Genomic DNA, 21,134 nt, shown 5'->3' with positions numbered 1-21,134 from the left:
TCTCCTGTCGATGTCGCTGTCTTTTCCATCTCATTCCCCCCCCCCCTCTTCTATATACTTCTCTTAATATCCCCCTCCTCCTCATTATCTTCACCTCACACCCCACCTCTTCCCTCCCCCCCTCCTCTTCTTCGTCTTCTTCTTCTCCTCTTTTGCCTGCAGCATTGGTTGACTGAGCTTGAGATCTTTGCCATGATCTTTGCGGCAGCGGTGCACGACTACGAGCACACGGGGACCACAAACAACTTCCACATTCAGACAAGGTAATGGATCATAAAATCAAAAATGCATGGCTGTGACTCACCCGATCAATGTTTTCATTTGCAGTGAGGGGGCTTTACAATCACACTGAGATCGCCTGCAGTGCAGTAATAACACTGGGGCAGGACGGGAGTCCAAATGAACTCCAGACTCTTTGCCCTTGAGAACTGGAGTTGGAGAGAACACATTGTAACAAAACCTTTCCTTATAATTATAATTAAAGTTACTCATTTTGTTGACAAACACCGTCTTAATACAATTCTCAAGTGAATCCTTACTTTCACACGAAAAGTCCATTTTCTACAGCTCTTCGTACAATTGTCCAGATAACTTTAATTCACAAAGTTGAACTTCTAAAACTTTATTTAATAGTGTTGTCCATAATTGTTTTCTATACATGATACATTTCGGAAAGGGAAACCTTCCAGATTATTTAATGTTTTATTTTCAAACAAATTCACTGATTTACTCTCACTGAACTAGATAGTTATCTAATCTTGATCTTTACAAACACCTTAGTGGCAGTTAAGGGTGGGAATCACGATACGATATTATCACGATACGATATTATCACAATACGATATTATCACGATACTCAAGTCACGACACAATCTTATTGAGATTTTAAACATTTAGCAATATGCTGACTATTGCGATGATATATTGCGATTTATTACCTTTTTTCAACTGCAAATTATGCAGTTTGTCAACATCTGTTTTATCTAGTAAGAAACAGTTTCCACTCTGTTCATCTCAGAGTTTTCATTCACATATCTTGAGGTCAGAGGTCAAGGGACCCCTTTGAAAAGGGCCATGCAAGATTTTCCTCACCAAAATTTAGCGTAACTTTGGAGCGTTATTTAGCATTCTTCCCGACAAGCTAAGATGACATGTATCAGTATCTTCACTTTCGCTGTAAGACTGAGCCCGCTACAACCTCTGAAAGGCAGAATAGTAGCCGTTGGATTGTTAAGAGGTTATTAGTTTATATAAAAGAGATTGATATGTGACTTCCATGTATCGATAAAATGTTGCCACGTAAAATATCACGGAACTATGCTGTATCGATTTTCCCTCCACCCCTATAGTGGCAGTGGTCAATTTTCAATAACATACTGAGGGTCCTATCTTATAGAGCACTAGCAGTTGAATCAGTTTTATATTGTGTACAACCTGTACATCTTTGAAAGTGTGTATATTGCTTTATTTATATTTTTGGTAAGAAAAATCTTTTTTTTTGTTTGTTTGATTTTGTTCTCCCTTTCTACAGTGGAGCTCCTGCTAAGTGACACTTTTGACAGATAAAACGAAGATGTTGCAACATCGAGGGTTTCATTATTTCTTTATAAGCTGTTCTTTCCAATATAGAGCAATAGAACTATTGCTTTGCTTTCTCTTTGACAGGTCAGACACAGCTATCCTGTACAATGATCGCTCAGTGTTGGAGAGTCACCATGTCAGCGCGGCCTACCGCCTGCTGCAGGACGACGATGAGATGAACATCCTTTACAACCTCTCCAAGGATGACTGGAGGTCAGCGAGAGAGATACTTAGACAAGACAATAAGAGGAAGAGAGACAGAGAGATGAAGGAGCTGAGTGACAGCAAAGGGAAATACAACTCATAGATGTTGTAGCATAGAGACAGATAGACATGTCAGGTGGAAACCAGGCAGGTCAAGCAGAACAGTTTCACAATGTACACATCACCTGTTCAAAGCCCAAAATGAACTTATCTCTTATTTTCCAAGATTAACAAATGTGCTCGGTGGAGTAAAAATGTGAAAAGTTGGATTACCTTCAAGGTCCAACAACTTTGTGCGAAATGGAACTGTTATGTGTGATAATATATTAGAGGAGACAGCTGCAATCCGATTTCTCACGGCATAAGCCGGGGCTTGTCACAGCAGATATTATAAATAGCTCTCAAAAACTGCGTCGGCTGGCTTCATTTACTTTTTGCGACTTCCGAAATAAGTCGTCTTTTATTACCTGTTGACAGTTCATTATACAGCACATGGCTCATGTTTTCCCTTTCTCCTTTGTTTTCATCCAGAGAGCTGCGGGCTCTGGTGGTGGAGATGGTGCTCGCCACGGATATGTCGTGCCACTTCCAGCAGGTTAAGACCATGAAGAACTTCCTACAACAACCTGAGGGGTCAGTAGTTTCACTACTGTTTACACTGCCTGCCCTCGTCCCAGCAATTTACATCGTCATTAATCCTGCCATCAGCCGCTGTGTACTAACCTCCAGCTGTTTACAACCCAATTACCTCCGCCCTGAGGGTGCACTCAGACATTCACAAACACGACAAACATTCATGTTTATATCAAAAGGAGTGGGATGATATCTGTTGTTCAGGTTTTGTTTACTCCAAATAAAATATAGAAACGGAATGAGGACTTTGTGGCCAAATAGTACCAAATACCATGCATTATACAGTACAAGTATACAGCGAGGCATTGCCCTCTCAGGCACAAACACAGGATAGTTTGTGTTTTCTGTGCTGGAAGTCTGCAGCAGAGTTATGGTGCTCTCACACCAGATTTGGCATTGTGAATTTATTTGCACACTGTGGTGAAAAACAGCCGGCGACAGAAATATTGCTGGCAGGTTTGCTGGCACACTGTAGGCTGCTACAGAAAAGACGGCCAGCTAGAAAACATTTGCCTCCCACAAACTATGTAATATTGTCTTTACCAGCACCATTGTATTTATATAACACCCATTTCGAAAGTTATTTTTATTAAACGGTCACTATATCCTGACAGTAGTGCATGAGACAGGTAATCTGAAAGAAATCATGTGCCTCTGTGTCCTCCGGTGCTCCTAATGGCATCTGCAAGATTTCACAGACCGGAGGGAAACAACCAATCAGAACCGAGCTGGAGCCTGCCGTCTCTGAGCAGCTGTCAATCACTTGTGAACTCCGATCAAACTGTCAAACTAGGCAGCGCTGATCAAATACTGTTTAGCTGTAAAATGAGTAAGTTTGTGACCCGGCAGCCATGTGGAGATAAGTTGAGGAAATACCAAGCACCGCCACGAGCCGGAGCAAAACATTTGAGGCGAGAAATAGGCATTACAGTAACAGAATATTGATTCATATTTGATCAGCGCTGCTTAGTTTGACCGTTTGATCGGAGTTCACGAGTGATTGACAGCTGCCTCCGTTAAATGAACAGCCAATAGGAACGCCCTCTCTCTGAAATGACCTGTGATTGGCCAAAGTCTCCCGTCACAGGCTAGATTTTTAAAGCCTGAAAACAGAGCCATGAGGAGTTGCAGAAGTCTAGTTTTCTCCCAGAATGCTTGAATTACAATGTGCTGAAATGTTATTTTGGAATTTTTGGCCGATGATGTCAAAAAACATTCTTCCTACTGCAGGTTTAAGTTTAGGAGAAGATCATGATTTGGGATAAAATAAGCATGTAAGTTGTGTAACAAAAACACAGCAAAATAAGTCAACGTTGAATTTTGGTTTCACACATGACACGAACCGGTGAAAGTCCTGTGTTTGTCCCATCCATCGTCCCTGACCGCCACCCCAAACGGGCTTTGTCGCTCTTTAGTACATCACCTGACTCACACCTCCTCTGCTCCTGTCAGAATTACTACGGCCTCTAGAGGTCGACGTCGTCGTCTTGTATTCGTATCGTGATCAACCATGTGAATAGATGATTCTGAACATACTAGTAGGTGTAGCAGGCCCATTCTAACTCGTATATAACCGGTGATAACGCCCATTCAACCAGGTGATAACATTCGACACAAAAAGCAGCTATAAATACATTCTCACCACTTGCAGTCAATAGCAGTTGTTTAGTGTTGGCAAATATATTTAATTTAATTGAGAAAAATCTGAATTCGTCTGTACAGTATTATAAGTCTCCCTTTGTTGTAAACCTTTTTAGGCATTTCTCAAGAACAGTTGTTGACCTCCCCCAAATTAAAAATAAAAAAGATCACATAAAGAACATAAATTATTCTTCAATTCAGCAAGTCAAAGTTCACCCCGGTTGAATTCTGTGCGAGGAGGACTGGACAAGGCCAGCTTTATCGCAACAGGAAGTGAATATGCTTCAAATTAATGGATTTTCTTTTTTTTTTGCTGCACCCGAGGTCACCAGACTGCAGCCAGAACTTCCTTTTCACACATTTTGAGCACAGCAGGCTCTACATTGCAGTCACATAGCTGCCGTTTGCAAACAGAAATAAAAAGAGAGCTATCAAGCAAACTATCATATGACGTGATGAGTCATCACTTCTGATGTAGCTGCGGCGCTGACGGGAGAAGAAACTTGTTGACCTTCGGGGTGCTCTTTTCACTGTGATAATGCACAGCACTAGAAGACTGCTCAGAAAGCAGCAACGTGGAGATAAGCAGAGAACATATGTAGGAATCAAGAATATTATGCTTCCTTCCTATACTTGTGAATATAGTATATCTCAATTTTCAAAGAGTGCTGACTGGAACGTAATCATCAAGCTACAGTATAGGGTACACACACACACACACACACGCATGCACATAAATGAAATTGCAGTCTGCAGGAAGCTGTAATGCTGAATAGACTCTAATGTGAAGTAATTCAAACCAGTCTGCTCCAGGCCTGCTTTGAGTGCACTTTAAGACTCGATCTGCCACAAATGGAATGAGGGGGGATATTTGAGCCGGTCTTTCTCACCTCTATTTAACCTTGTGTGTGTGTGTGTGTGCACGTTTTCATTGGTGTGCCTATTTTCCATATTGGTCTGTGTCTGTTCATTCATGCGTCAGGCCATTAAACATGATATTTTGATATGGTTATCAGGTGATATCTCAGACACCGCCGATGTCTGATGAGGTGAGATGATGCGTCTTCACACTGTGTTCCAGCGTAGAAAACCGATTAGCCTAATGGAGACAGTATTTATTTATTTATTTTGGATGGAGGTGTTTTTTTTGTTTTTAGGTGGGTGTACATATGTTTTTTTACGCAAATGATAATAGACATCTTTGTATATTTCAGCATCTGTTTACTGAGCATTAGTAGAGAGATATTTTAGCATTTTCTTGTCTGTCACCAGTTTGACAGTTTGGGGGTGTCTCCATTTGATCAGTGCCATCACAACACTTAAAAAGGATGTCTTATTGTCAGCAGATCCCATGAAAAGACCAACAATGAATTTATCACAATGATGCAATAATAATAAGTTTTGTCCTACAGCTCCATTGTTGCCCAAAAAGCTATTAAAACTAATCAATGAGCCGCATTGTTGTGCTGGGTTTCTGTATTAACATGAACACACACTGCAGTTTATTTTGAGTCAATCCCACACTTTCCTCTCACTACCAAATATGTATTAATCCACCACTGAAAATAGTCGTTAGTGTTTACTAGTGTTTGAGTAATGTTAGTTTTAAAAGATTACCAAGCCTTTTTTTATGAAACGGTATATTTGTGAGCCTTTTATAAAGATTGAAGTCTTCAATAGGAACCAATGCACTCGGGGCTGAGACAGGGTAGGGAAGTCAAAAAAATATCAAGACACAGACTAACGCATTGTTGGTTTTGGACTTTTCATATTGACAATATCACCAGCTTTATCCTTAAAGCTCCTAGACCTGCAGTCTCCTGAACCCTTCTGCAGTCAGCCATGGCAAAAACATAAGTTTTAAGGGATCTTGCACATTTGACTTCTATGCATCTTTTGTAATTATGCAACCTGCAATGGTGAGTTTATACTCCATCTGCTGCTCTGCACTACATCTTGTTTGCAGTAGATGTGATCTAGTTCAAATTCTTTGTGCACGTGTTGCATTTAAAGAGGACCTATTATGCTAATTTCCAGGTGCATAGTTGTATCTTGGGTTTGGGTTAGAACATGTTTACATGCTTTAATGTTCAAAAGACGCTTTATTGTTCTCACACCACTCTAACTAGCCTTGTTTGAGGGCGTGCCAAACTGGCCGCTAGGCAGGTATTATGCAAATGGGGTACTTGGTGACATCACCATGTTACGTAAGAAAAGGCGGGACTTCAAGCAAAATGTTTCAGGCAGTTCAGGAGCAGTGTTTCTGTGGGGGAGAGTAACTCCCTTTGGCCTGGACTTTGGGCTTTGTAACTTTGCAGACCTTTAACATGCACAAAAAACAGATAACACACTAAAGGAAAGGGGAAAAGAACAAATGCATAATAGGTCCTCTTTAATAATAGGTTCACATTTTATAGGGTCACATTTTTCCAAGTCTATTGTAAAACAATAGCCATGCATATTGACTTGATGTAGTTGTTGGCTGCTGTAAGTGTTCCCTCTGTCCTTATACTAGCTGTGAGGTGATTCCTCTCTAAAGCAGCTCCAATATATAAGTGATGCGGGACAAAATCTACAGTTCTTGTGATGTGTAAAAATGCATTTTAGAGTTCAGTCAAAGCGAACACGACTATTGGTATCCCTTTAAACATATTTTAAGTCTAAAAAGACATAACTGTACAGCCATTAGGGAAAATTTGTATCCAAGACATGTTGCAATGCCCAATGTTGATACATTTTTACCCCTAAAACCAGGCACCATTCTGATAATAATAATAAAAAAGTTTCCCTACTCTTTTTCCCCTCTCACTTTTTAACATTTTATCATGCTGTTCTTGCACAGTCAATTTTTGTGAACAGATTGCTGTAGACACATTTGCACCTGTGTCACATTGAAACCATTCTTCTTTTTATGATGGACCCTACCGTCTTCAGGGACACTCAGTGCCTTGGAAATGTTCTTTTGCATCCTTCCCTTGGTTGCTATTTTTCCAATAACCTTGTTGTAGATTTGTCTGAAATGTTTTTTCCTCATGATGTAGTTTTGCCAGGACATTGACTAAGCAGTGGTTTGGCCTGCAGATACTGGTGTATTTATCCTAAAATCCCTTGTCAAAACTTGATTACACAAAGGTGATCTCATTTCAAATTATTATGTTGCCTCCGAAACCATTCGGCTGCACCTGTAATGATTTAGCTGAGTCATATTCAGGAGAGTAATGTGGATTTCAGTATTTTAAAATTGTGCATCTTGGTCTCTTTTGCAGCATCGACAAGCCCAAAGCCCTGTCCCTGCTGCTGCACACTGCAGACATCAGCCACCCGGCCAAAAGTTATGACCTCCACCACCGCTGGACCACCTCTCTACTGGAGGAGTTCTTCAGACAGGTGAGTGGGTGTACATTGCTGGGTCACAGAGTAATGCATTGCTGGCTGGTCCAGTGTGTGCTTCAATGGTTTGAAGATTCAGATGCATGTAGAGAGAACACGACATGCTTTTCAACTGGTCACATACACCGAGCTAAATATTAGAAACACCTTCATAGTATACAACACTATAATCTACAGCCTACAAAATGAAGTTGAAACATCACTTCTGGAAAACCGTTTCAAACAGAAACATGAGACTTGTTGTGGCAGGAAGAGTACAGATGAAACAGAAAGGTCAATGATGGCGTCACTCAATTTGAGTGTCCCAGTAAACAATGCCATTAAGCAAGGGCCGTTGAACTGGAAAACCTAAATGCAGACAAATGCTGCTCTTCAGCTTTGGATCGTGTCACATGATCTTCTTCAGTAGGAGAAGTTCACCCAGTTATCGTGGAATTTTAGATGTTCAAATAAATAAAACTGATCACTTTAAGGACTTTTCGACCACGTTGGCTCAAAAGTTGAAATAGAAAGTTCATTCTCGACCTTCAAATTACACCTGTGCTACTCCTGCTATGTGAGAATAAATGCTCTATTGGACCAGCTGTGAGCCTGGGGAGGAACTATTCTTCTAGGATTTCTGAGGATTGCCGAAAGATGAAAAAACACTAGAGTTGATTTATCTTTTCTCAAGATAGTACACCTAAATTGCTTAGGATTGCACTGGTTGCGACAAAAGCTATTTATTTTTCCAATTTACCCCCATGTGTGTGAGGATACTTTCACACCACGAATAAAATAATGATGATATTAGGGAATGAATGTTTTAATATGGAGCTTCGGCACAACTGTACCCTCAAAACACTTTAGTGAGACACGCAGTCAGATTCATAAATCGAATTGCATTGCAGACACTCTGTTCCTTGTCATTTTTGACAAAGCACCATGGCAGATTAAAATGTAGAACATTACTTGATAAAACGATGCATATGGCTATAAATAATAGATTGTGGATTTGTTAATGTCAACAATAGGGACATGCGTCTAACTGGTGCCACATTGCTTTCATGTCTTCCATTATTAATCCGCATTGTTCACATTATCAGTGCTATTGTTATTGTGGTTGCTTTCACGAGGCCTTTATCTCCCGGGATATGAATTGGCGATAAATAGCTTCTCCAAAGAACATTGCCTCCCGACTCCACAACTCATCTGTTTGTGACAAATCAGAAGAGAAAATGAAACACATTTGTGGCCCAAAAGCACTCGGGGCGGGGGCCAGACGAATCCAGAGCCTGTTGATAGAAGTGTGAGCATATGGTGTACGGTGGCGGTGTGTATGAGTGTGTTTGTCGGCTGTGTGTGCATGTCTGGAGAGTGGGGTGCATTTTTATAGAAATCAAAGACTGAGAATGATTTTGACTGAGGAAGCTGCTGTATTTTCAGGGGGACAAAGAATCAGAGCTCGGCCTGCCCTTCTCTCCGCTCTGCGACCGAAAGTCCACAATGGTGGCCCAGTCCCAGATCGGTGAGTGGCTCGTTCAGCTTCACATACACCATATAATGCTGTGTTTCCGTATGGGTATACAAGTTCTGCTCCAGCACGAGTTTATTTCAGAAAAATTAAAAAAAAATTTAAAAAGATACTTTCCTTTATTTTTATACATCTATATCAAAAACAAAAACAACAAGATGAAATGTGTTATTGTGCTTTCTATGAGACACAAGAAGAGTTTCTTCTCACAGGTCGTCATTGTGATGAAGACTTAAAGCAGCAGTGGGTGTAATTGGAGCAAATATTATTAAAAAAAGGTAATCTGGAAGAAATCATGTGCCTCTGTGTCCTCCGGTGCTCCTAATGGCATCTGCAAGATTTCACAGACCGGAGGAAAACAACCAATCAGAGCCGAGATGGAGCCTGCCGTCTCTGAGCAGCTGTCAATCACTCACAAACTCCAATCAAACGGTCAAACTAGGCAGCGTTGATCAAATATGAATCAATATTCTGTTACTGTAATGCCTATTTATCGTCTCAAATGCTTTCAGAATCATCTTATAGTGTACTGTTTAGCTGTAAAATGAGAAAGTTTGACCCGGCAACCATGTTGAGATCTGTTGAGGAAATACCAAGCACAGCCCACTGCCTAGTTTGACCGTTTGATCAGAGTTCGTGAGTGATTGACAGCTGCTCATAGAGGGCAGGCTCCAGCTTGGCTCTGATTGGTTGTTTTCCTCCGGTCTGTGAAGTCTTGCAGATGCCATTAGGAGCACCGGAGTACACTGAAGGACACAGAGGCACATGGTTTTTTTCAGATTATCTGTCTCATGCACTACTGTCAGGATATAGTGATCGTTTTATAAAAATAACTTTTTATAATCATATTTGCTCCATTTCTACCCACTGCAGCTTTAAATAAAGAATGTGAACATGTATAAACTGACACTATGTTGCTGATATCTTTGCCACCAGGGTTCATCGACTTCATTGTGGTGCCCACCTTCACTGTGCTGACGGACATGATGGAACGTATCATCAAACCGCTCATCGACGAGGCCTCCCATTCAGGTTTTGCCGGCTTTAGACGCTCAAGGTGAGCTGCAGCACTTTCCTCTGAGAGATCATTTGGAATGGAGAAGTTTGGATGCTGCTCAGTAGGAGGACTGAGCAGATGGAAGTGGGAGACTGTATGCAAATCTGAGTACATTTTTAATCAACCAGCCTGTTTAATCAAGAATGGAAAATCTACAATTTTCTACCCTTCACCTCTCATACCTGTCTGAGTAACTGCTCGCTCGGTGACGTGCTTAAACCTCAACAGCTCCTCTGCAATAACAGCATGTCTAATAGAAGTATTGAGAACAGCAGATGAGTCTCCCATGAGTAATCCATTTCTGTGCGTGGAAATGTCTCCACCTTTCATCGGGCAGAGCCACACACCTTGAAATTGATATTTTAGAGATGCTAAACTCGTCGTCCCTGATCAAGGGTGGGCCTCGGTGCTGGATTGGAATACACATATCCATCCAGATAAGAAAAGTACATTCCTCTGGTTCTTGCGTTACTAATAATTAAACTATCCACATAAATAGAAACTTTTATTTGTGTCTTTCAAAGGGAGCTTATTGGGAAATAAAGCAGTACTTGGGGAGTCATGGCTCTGTATCCGTTGCACCTGCACATCAATATCAGCCTCCAAGTTCTCCTCAAAAGCAGTCATTAGCATCACTCAGTGGGCCTCCAGTCGAAGCTAACCGAGTGGAAATCTCAGATAGTGTTGCCACTTGTGCAGTCTCCTTGTCTTCGTACACACCTGGGTGCTAATGGGTTTCCTTGGACTGTTTCTTCCCAGCATTTATAGCTGCTTTCAATCATGTGTAACTACGTCTGTCTGCCTCTGATTATCTGCCTGTCTTTCTCTCAATGTGCCTCCGACTCTGAAAGCTCTTGGTGTCTTCTGCCAAACTGGGTATGGCAATGTTGGTTTGTTGGTCCATCACTTTGGTCCAGACTGAAATGCCTCAACAAACATTCATGTCGAATTGGAATGACTGATCTCTAAATTTATTATATATGCATATATTAAATAGTCAGAATTGAAGCAGCAGAGGGCGAGATATGCTGACTTTTAGCCCCTACTGTAGTATATGGGTCAAGCTTATTAAACCCTGGACTCCTCATTTCCCATGATGCAACTTGACAGCATCTTTCATCAGACCCCTGCCTTTTACAGTTAATGCCCACTTCTCTAAGTTCACTTTGTAAAGCTTGGAAACTTTGTAAAGCTCCGTTCAGAACAACAAAAGACGATATTTAACTGTTTTCACACAGGCTGAGTAGGACTCTTAATGATAAATAAACTGAGCTTCATGTGTAAAATATGTGGAGTGCCTCTTTAACTTTTCATCCAGCCCCATCATCAGGTCAAAATATGAATTTGTCCAACACTTTGGTTTATGACCGAATACCTGCAAAACTAACGGCATTCCCATCAGCCTCAGTAATTTGTGTTTAGCAAATGTTAGCATGCTAAACTAAGATGCATAAACTATGTGTAAGATGTGGACGTAGTCACCGTGACGTCACCGATTGGTTTGTGGACTGCGGTTTTGAAGCCTCAAGTTCGCCATCTTGGTTTTTGGCTGTCACCATCTTGGTTTCTTGGAACCAGAAGTGACATGAGAGGGTGGAGCTAAATACAACCGAACGCTGATTAAGACATTTCTAGGCAAAAACACGGACAACTCCCAGACCGGACAACGCCGTGGTAGCGACCTATTAATCACAAGGTAGCCATGCCCTAAAGCATCCCCTGCTTTATGGTCTATCTGACTCTAAATGGGACCATAATTTACTAAATAAACATCATGCTGTGTTGAAGAAGACTTGAAACTAGCGATTGAGACCATAAACTCATGTTTACAATGTTTACTGAGGTAATAAATCAAGTGAGAAGTAGGCTCATTTTCTCATAGACTTCTATACAATCAGACTTCTTTTTGCAACCAGAGGAGTCGCCCCCTGCTGGCTATAAGAAAGAATGCAAGTTTAAGGCACTTCAGCATTGGCTTCACTTCTCAGACCGCTGAGTTGCCCTCTGCTAAGATGGTGAACATGTAAACATTATACATGCTCAACATCAGCGTTTAAGCATTGCCTTTGTACGCATTTTACCTTGCTGACATTAGCATTTAGCTCAATAAGCACCACTGTGTCAGTATAGCCGCACAGAGCTGCTAGCATGGCTGCAGACTCTTTGTCTTGTTTAACTTTTAACGCCCTTCTTCCTTCTCACTGTCTCTGTCCAGTCTGAACAGTATTAGCTCAGAGGAGCCCAAGAGGCACAGCGGGAAGAGCTCTGACAGCAGCTCGTCAGGACAAAGCTCTCTGCTGACGGTGGACCTGAAGAACTTCAAGGCGTTGTGGAACGAAGAGGTTTATCAGAATAGAGAGAGGTGGAAAGCTCAGGCTGCTAAAGGTACAGTACACCCATACCACCAAAAATAATATACAGGAAAATGGAGGTGATTTGTGTTTCTGTCCGAATAGATCATGAGATCCACCAAGATGGGACAATTATTTCATGAAGCTGCAGAGCTCTTAACTCACTCAGAAGGGGATTTGGACTGATCTGCATTAGTGTGATCAGTATGTCCACATGCATCAGGTTTTATTTAAATACTTATTCATAAGTCGACACCACTTCCTAATTAAGCACCCATTATACGAGGTTAGAAGTTAAAGTTAAATGTGAATAAATTATTATCTTTTGCTTTAAGCGTCGGTTATTATAAGCCATTAATAAGAACGTTTAGGTTGCCATGTGGTGCAAAATTACTGTGGTTGATATTTATCCTCCTCTTGCGTGACACTTGTTTTATCTTTAGATAGCTCTTCAATCAATTTAACAGTTTATTATCATTTCAATCGATGGGTCATTGTAAGAAGCATTTATTAAAGAATTATTTACATTTCTAACTGCAAAGAGATGATTTTCTCACAACCTGGCAACCCAAATGTTCTGCCCAAGTCTTATTAACAGTCTCTAAATCATTAGTAACCATTAATTGAGTCATTAGTTACAACTTATAAACCCTTTATAAAGTGGGACCATTAAAGTGTCTATAATCACTATTTTGCAGCTGTAGTCAATTTAATATTGACACTGGATAACATGACTATCTGTATGTGAAAGGTATTGCTTGTAGTGGTGATCAGTTTGCAGCTCTATGCAGCGTTTTAGCTTCTTTCAGTGCATTATTTTGGTTTTCCAGCCCGCGACTTTACAGTTTGCTGTTCACTCTCACGGCTCTCATCAGGAAAATAAAAGCTCTTAAAACCTACAGTACACTGCCTGCTCAGCACCAAACAGCAGGCAGACACAGTTAGAGACTAGCTGTTGAACACAGTGGAGCATTTAGCAGCTGAAGAGCCAGATATTTCCCTCAGGAGTTGGTAGAAACAAAAACAGAAACCAAAAACACAACCCTGAGTGAATGCTAATGTTGCTCTGTAACTGCTGAATGTGTAAGTAGGCAGCTGTTTGCTAGTTTACCAGGTCGACTTAAAGGTCACCTATTATGCAAAATACACTTTTCCATGTCTTTTAAACATCAATATCTGTCCCCAGTGTGTCTACAGGCCACCATAGTATCATAAAAGACCATCCTCTCTCTTTTTCTCCTCCTCCGTTTGTCCGGAAATGGGTGCAGAAAAAAAAATCGCTTTTTTTCCTTCTCTTCTGACGTCATTAGAGAAATGCAAGCCATGTAAGGGTTTCCTGGTCGAACCAGAGAGAACCTTCAGTAGCTGACCCCGCCCCACAGCGCGTCACTGTCTCTCCTCCTCAACCTAACTTGAGCAAAGTCTGCAAGAACCAGCAGAACAGGCTTCATGTACTCCCATCATCTAAATATAACATGTTCTTTCACAAAGGCTTTATGTAATTACACTGTTTAAACAGATGATATTTATATATTATATATATTTGATGTCATGCATGTAGCAGAGTACAGGTAGTAAATAGTGACTTGTAAGCAACACAACACATTTCTGTTTCACAGTCAAACTTTATTTGAGTTGACAGATGACAATATTAATTATTCACAGCATTTGTAATCATCCCACCTGTTAGTTAGTTATGTTAACATGGTACAGGAGAAAGTCTTCAGCTCTGGTAAACTATGGTAAGCTAAGCTCCGGTGGTCTGTAGTCATGGTAACACAGAGACAGCTACTACTGTAAATAATATACCATTACTCTGATCTTCCATACATTTATCTTTTAGCAGAAATAATGAACTTACTACTGTTTCACATCTTCTATTTTCCACCCTGATGGTCGCTGTGTTTACACACCGTGTCATAGCGGTAGCATGTAGCTAACCCGTTAGCATGTAGCTACATGCTAACGGGTTAGCTCTGTATCTCCCATCTGCTTTCAGCTATCTGCTCTCCTCTGGGATGATTCTGTCGGTCATTTCTCACAGATGGATCTGTAAAGACAGACGTAAAACAGAGTGTATGTTTACGGTTTACAGAGTTGATGCATGAGGTAAACACTGAGTTAACTAACAGAGCTATAAATAGTATTATTTACCTGAGAGAAACCGTCAGGAAAACCTGGAATCTGGACCGCAGATGTTCATCATGTGTCGCCGATTTCTGATCAGATTCCTCCGGTAACGTGCGCTGGGTGAAGTTTCTGGTTTATAAACTTTAAAGTGGTTTATAAGCTCTATTCTAGCTGCCTCTCCCTCCACTCCTCTCTCTCCACTCGTCTCTCTCTAGAGAGCTTCTCCGGGAGGGAGGGGGAGATAGTGACGCTGTTGTTGTTGAGGAAGTTTGATTGACAGAAAACGCTGACCAATCAGAGCAGAGTGGGAGGAGACAGGCTGTGAATCAGTGGTTTTCAGACAGAGGCTGAATAAGGCTCTGAGGCAGGCAGACTCAGGCTGCAGTATGAGAAGAATAAAGGGTTTTTTGAACATTGCAGCATGTAAACATGTTCTAGTGCAACATTAAAATACATCTATGAACCTGGAAATGAGCATAATATGTGACCTTTAAAAGGTGATAAATGTTTTTTTGCAGCTTCTTTCTGCTGCCCCCAAGTGGCGAAAAACTCAACTAATGCAGGTGTATTATTAATAATATTAGAAATCTGCCTCATATCAGGTCCGAAATGGAACAAACGGTCCAATGAGCTCTCTCAACCTTCACTGGCTTTTTGTAAGAATGAATGCACATGGACACTCACACATGCTAACCTATACCTCCACCCTCCATGTGACCTCAGAGGCGGAGGAGAGAGCTAAAAGGGAAGCGGAGGAGCAAGCCCAACAGGAAGAGTCCATGGAGCCCCAGGATGTCGACACAGAACCAGAACAGCCTGAACCAAAGGAGGAGCCACTGGAGGGGGAGAAGCCTGAGTCATCGGAGGTCAGCCGACCTCCAGATGGTAACACGGAGGAAACAGAGCAGGGACCGCAGCCCGGGAGCGCCACACACAAGAGTCCTCCACTGCAGAACGGTACGTCCCGTTTAACTGTGAAATCCCATAGCAGGAGGTGACATAAGGCACTCTCCATACAGTACACTGAGATGCATACCTCAGTGGTCATTAAAGCTGCAGTGAACGTTTCTATCATTCATATTCATAAACTAGCATTTTCAAAGGGGTCCTTTGACCTCTAACCTCCAGATATATGAATGGAAATTGGTTCTATGGGTACCCACGAGTCTCCCCTTTACAGACATGCCTACTTTATGATAATCACAAGCAGTTTGGGGCAAGTCATAGTCAAGTCAGCACACTGAAACACTGACAGCTGTTGTTGCCTGTTGGGCTGCAGTCTGCCATGTTATGATTTGAGCATATTTTTTATGCTAAATACAGTACCTGTGAGGGTTTCTGGACAATATTTGTTCCCTCCCATGTTGATAAGAGTATTAAATCCTTGATAAATCTCCCTTTAAGGTACATTTTGAACAGACAAAAAATGTGCGATTCATTTGCGATTAATCGCGAATAACTCTTTTAATCGATTGACAGCCCTGGTTTTGAATCAATGCAGGAATGAGTCCCCTGGAATTAAAAATATAGTTCTGTGGTTTTGAACACTTTTTGGCTGCACAGCATGAGTTTGTAAAGACTGACTGGCAGGTCACTGAGGTTGAACATATTTTTACAAACTTCATAAAGGAGAGCGGAGGCTTTGAGGATTTCATTTTCTTGTTGGGATAGAGTGCATGTATGTTTGCCACGACTTAATGTGCATCAGTGTGATGAATAACACGACTATTCTGACTTTTCAGGAGAGTTGTCTGAAGGAACTGAATCTCCAGAGGGTGAAGAAAACAAGAACAAAGAAGAAGATGGTGAGTTCATTCCTGCAGCCCACGACTATTGACAAAAAATAATAATAAATAAACTGAAGTATCTCCACAGCAGTGCAGTCAGTCCTGCAAGAAGTCACAAAGTCACAAAGTCAACTAATATTGAGTTTTTGTTGAACTGTTTGGTATTGATTCAACTTCATCATCATTTTGGAGGCTGTAGTTTGTGGTGATGTTGCGGAGCGGTGTTTCTCTTATTTAGCCTGCCATCGTTGATATAAATGGGGTGGACAAAATAATAGAAACACTTATATGCACCTAATAAACTGGTGTGTTTTTACTATTGTATTTTTTAAGAATAACAAGTAAAAATTCTCTGATTCCAGCTTCTTAAATGTGGATATTTTCTAGTTCCTTTACTCCTCTGTGACAGCAAACAGAATATATTTGAGTTGTTGACAAAACAAGACATTTGAGGACATCATCTTGGGCTTTGATCAACATTTTTCACCACTTAATAACATTTTATATACCAATGAACTAATCGATTAATCAAGAAAATAATCACATTAATCAACAATGAAAATAATCGTTAGTTGCTGCCCTACAATTTACTCTTCCTAAATCTTCTTTAGGCTACTGAGGGATAACATCTCCAAGGAAATCTACTCTGCTTTAGGAGGAATACACTGTATGGTGTACTTACATGAAGATTTATAGCTGTCGCAGTGTGTAAATATTGATCCAAAGAAGAAGAATATTTTGACTAAATTAGTTAGTAAATTAGTAGACAGCTTATTAATCATGTGAAACATTGAACCAGACTTTTTGTTACATGATCAGGAAGACTTAACAGAAATTATAATCACATGATAATTAGTCATACTCCAGGGAGATTTCACCATAATATATGATCAGTTTGATGACGTATAATCTCACTTAAATTATAAATATTCTTTGTTTGTGTTCCCAAAGCAGAGGTGGCAATGGAATAAGCGACCTGTGGAGAATCACGGCCTTACTGTTGCATCTCTGCTGCGCTGCTGTCGACCTGAACCTGCTTTTACCTGTATGGGAGAACTCACACCAGAGGGAAGCCATTAGTTGGACTGCGTCGCCCTCTACAGGACACCGAGAAACTGACACTTTCACTTCCTTTTTTGTCTCTGTGATCAACTGTTTATACTTTCACCATATTTATACTCCCAGGCTCTTGTATCCAGAGCTTGCAGCTCTACCCATGTGCATTATTCCCGCCTTCCTGCTTCCTGATGAAGACGATACAGAAGAAGATTTAATGAAGAGGAGCCTTTGAAAGACACTGAAAATGCTTCTTTTCTTTTTTTTGTTTGTTTGCCAATCTTTTACTTCACTCTAAGTTGTGTGTTTAACTCAGCCACAGACATGTAGCCATTGTACAAATCCCACTTTTCACCGCTGTGGTGTGCTCCTCTGTTTACAGTCTTTGTTAGATTTTAACATCACGAGTATTGCTAATTTATTTTGGTACTTACTGAAGAATACATAAGCGCAGATTTGTGGGAAATGCAGGATAGATCTATAGATCTATAGCTGCGACAGCATACGAGTATGTGTACAGTACACTGGGGTTAAATTCATAGGTTTATAGCGCTACTATTTTACTAGAAAGTCCTTTTAACACATCCACTCTATAACTTCTCCCTGTGCTTTTAGGAGCTCCTGTTGGGAGTCTCTTATGTTTCTGAGGCGACTACAAGAAACCAGTTGTGGCTCATTTTTTTCCTTCAACATGTTTACTTTCTTAGTGCTTTCCTCTGACATTGTGCAATTCTAATGCGTTTGTGTTCCTTGCAGCCAGGTTTATATTGTTTCTGTGTGTGTTTCTGTCCTCTTTAATGTATATATTGAAAGTTTGTACATGTATGGATGTGAGGAGGAGGAGTAGAAATCCTACGATTCCAAAATCCACCAACAGATATTTTCTTTTTTTGGATATAATGTAAGATATTGTAGTGAGAAATGTCCAAAAATTAGAATGCAAACTTTTGCATTTCAAACATATCACTCGTTCAAGTTTTTGTAATATATATAAAGTCTTTTTCTTTACTTTTTCTTTTTGTAACTTTCTTGTTTTGTTTTGCATTTGTTGTGTCCTCTATGAATCATGCACTCGATATGTGTCTAATATCCTCACACTGTGTGTCATTTCTTCGTCAAACGACTTCTTCTTGATGCCTTCTTCTATGTATTTAAGCTGTAGCAAAGAGTCAACATGTCATGTCGCTGAATTAGAGGAAAATTGTATCTATGTATTTTATTTTGCAGTACAGTTATGTTCCAGCAGCTTCGAGGTTGCTGGTGTAAATGTTTTGATCGACGTGTTTACAGTGTGCTCGTACACCTATTAGCCAGTTGAATCCATCATGCTTCTGTGATGCATCCGAGGCTATGAGTCCAAACTGTATCTGCTTCTTGGTCGTTCGCCAGGTTTTTAAAGGCTTGTAATGTTGTGTATAGGAGATGCAAATATTGCTTACTGTGCATATGAAATATATTGAACCTCTGCAATGCTGGTTCAGCTTTTAATATATATACTTAATATGTGTAATTGGAAGAAAAGAAGCATTTTTTGCCAGTATTTGCATAATGATGGATATGTTTTCCCTAAAAATTGTGCACTTTTATTTAGTTTTTCTTTTGTGTTTTAAATTCAAAATTTATTGTGCCAAGATTAAGGCATATTATTTTAAAGTATACTGCACATGTGTATACTGATACATATACTAAAACATATACATAGGGTTCAAAGAGGGAAAATAATTCAACACCTAAACATTTATATAAAACTGTAGGAATTATTTTTCAGCCTCTTTGTTTTAATACGCACTCCTCATTTTTATATTATAACAGGAACTTTAGTATCGTGCTGGGATATATAAAGCAGATTATCACGTAATGTAACCACATGCTACTTTCTACCTAAAAGATACAGTCAGTGGTTAGCAAGCCAGCTGGCTGAATGTGTGCCTATATATATGTGTACTTTCCATTTGACACCTTTCACCTGTAGGAAAACTAATTTTGTGATGTCATTTGAATCTGTGCTGATCCAGGTACAGTCAAACAAAACTGTTCATATCTTCCTACAATTACTCACACTAAAGAGTTTTATTTTAGACACTGTCGGAAAGTCTGTCTGTAAAGTCAGAAGTTTGATGTTGCAGAAGTATTTATAGTGGTATATTTTGCTCTTTTTTATTTAGAAAAATCTATTTTATAGCTGTATAGCTTTCTTTTTGTTTTACTGTACTGTTCGCCGGATTGTCAAAAAGTACGTCTCCAACATGTAATGACATTTTTAACTTGTCATTTTGTCTCTCCTCTCTGGTTTCATTCGTCCCTGTGTGTGTGTGTCGGTTCCATATGTTTTATTCCACCAGCTCTGAAGTCAGAAAAATAATTCAAGTGGCTCAAAACTGTAAATTTAAAGTGTAAGAATCATTTAAAAAATTTGATTTATAAATAGAACAAATACAAAAAAGTCATTGCGTGCTCAAAATAGCCTGCCTGATACTTGGTAAAGCAGAATATATTTTCTGTACCAAGGGACCAACACATGTACAGTCTTGTAGTTTGCTCTATCTTTCACTTGCTACTGTGATAGCCTACTGTATGAATATTTAACAGGACTTTATACCAACCATAATCAGAAACATAGCTGTATTTATGACATGTAAAGACTTCTAAACATGGTGTTTTGTAATTGTTACCACGGAAACAGATTAATTGTTGTTTGTTTAATGCTTCGTTTCCTTGTTTAGTGTCAATCACTCTTTATGACGGATCTCAAACTGTTGTAGTGACTGAGGTTAGATGGATGTAAAGCGTGTGTGTGTGTGTGTGTGTGTGTGTGTGTGTGTGTGTGTGTGAGAAACTGCCGAAAAATACTTAATGTGCATTTCCGATCTCCTCACTGTGACCTGCTCTATCGATGAAGAGTGTGATGAGATGAGTGTGATGATGTGAGTGTGATGAGATGAGTGTGTGTGTGTGTGTGTGTGCGAGTGTGTGTGTGTGTGAGAGAGAGAGAAAAAGTGATGCAGCAGGCTGTTTAAAGCTGCAAACAATTCTCACCACTTAAAACATAATCCGCATTTTATTCCCACTTTAAAGATCCAATTCTCATATGTTTTATAAACCCTATCAGGCTGACTGAATATGTTTACTTATATAAAACAGAAGTAGACATATAAGCAGTTATGTTAATTAAAAAAACTGAAAGGTGGGTAGTCAAACTAGCTAACAAAAGAAAACCGCCTTTATCCTCCACGACATCTATGAATACACAGACGGACTAAGAGAGTGTGTATGTGTGCGTGCGTGCGTGTGTGTGCGTGTGTGCATGTATGTGCATGCATGTGTGTGTCACTGTCCCATGCCGGCCAGGCGGCCGCGTGTGCCACCATGCTCTGTGACTGCACAGCCGTATCAATAAATCTGGACTCAAAGGGCTCAGATCATGTGTGCCTGTCTTCATTTCTACAACAACACCACGGTATCAAATGACATATTTACACATGAAAGATCAGTATGTACAGTATAGTTTCAGGGAAGTGTACTATTTTCTCGATTAATCACTGAATTGTCTATAAAATGTCTGAAAATAGTTATAGAGTAGGTTCGCAATTTTTTTAAACCTATCTTAAAGAAACAGTGTGTAACATTTCAGTGGATCTATTAGCAGAAATAAAAAAAATATTCATAACTATGTTTTCATTAGTGTATAACCACCTGAAATTAAGAATCGTTGTGTTTTCGTAAGCTTAGAATGAGCCCTTCATATCTACATAGGGAGCGGGTCCTCTTCAGATCCGCCAATTTGCTCCGCC

The 21,134-nt window shown here is 40.1% G+C and overlaps 1 protein-coding gene across 4 annotated transcripts in view; it reads left to right on the top strand.

The window, feature by feature from the left end:
• Positions 1 to 20,809, top strand: part of pde1cb (phosphodiesterase 1C, calmodulin-dependent b) — a 115,292-nt gene extending 94,483 nt beyond the window's left edge. For 3 of the 4 annotated variants that reach the window (XM_074651675.1, XM_074651677.1, XM_074651678.1), the window contains 10 exons: positions 163 to 263; positions 1,666 to 1,794; positions 2,317 to 2,418; positions 7,326 to 7,446; positions 8,875 to 8,956; positions 9,899 to 10,019; positions 12,235 to 12,404; positions 15,224 to 15,457; positions 16,243 to 16,305; positions 17,239 to 20,809. In XM_074651675.1, the coding sequence (XP_074507776.1) occupies positions 163 to 263; positions 1,666 to 1,794; positions 2,317 to 2,418; positions 7,326 to 7,446; positions 8,875 to 8,956; positions 9,899 to 10,019; positions 12,235 to 12,404; positions 15,224 to 15,457; positions 16,243 to 16,305; positions 17,239 to 17,258 (1,143 nt within the window). In that variant the 3' untranslated portion in view covers positions 17,259 to 20,809. The remainder of the gene's footprint in view (positions 1 to 162; positions 264 to 1,665; positions 1,795 to 2,316; positions 2,419 to 7,325; positions 7,447 to 8,874; positions 8,957 to 9,898; positions 10,020 to 12,234; positions 12,405 to 15,223; positions 15,458 to 16,242; positions 16,306 to 17,238) is intronic. The other variant, XM_074651676.1, reaches the window with a different exon arrangement.
• Positions 20,810 to 21,134: the final 325 nt, after the last annotated feature.

This window comes from Sebastes fasciatus, chromosome 11, assembly GCF_043250625.1.
Source record: "Sebastes fasciatus isolate fSebFas1 chromosome 11, fSebFas1.pri, whole genome shotgun sequence".
In the NCBI taxonomy this organism is placed as follows: Eukaryota; Metazoa; Chordata; class Actinopteri; order Perciformes; family Sebastidae; genus Sebastes; species Sebastes fasciatus.
The sequence above is the reverse complement of the archived record's forward strand: the minus strand, read 5'-3'. Positions and strand labels throughout refer to the sequence as shown.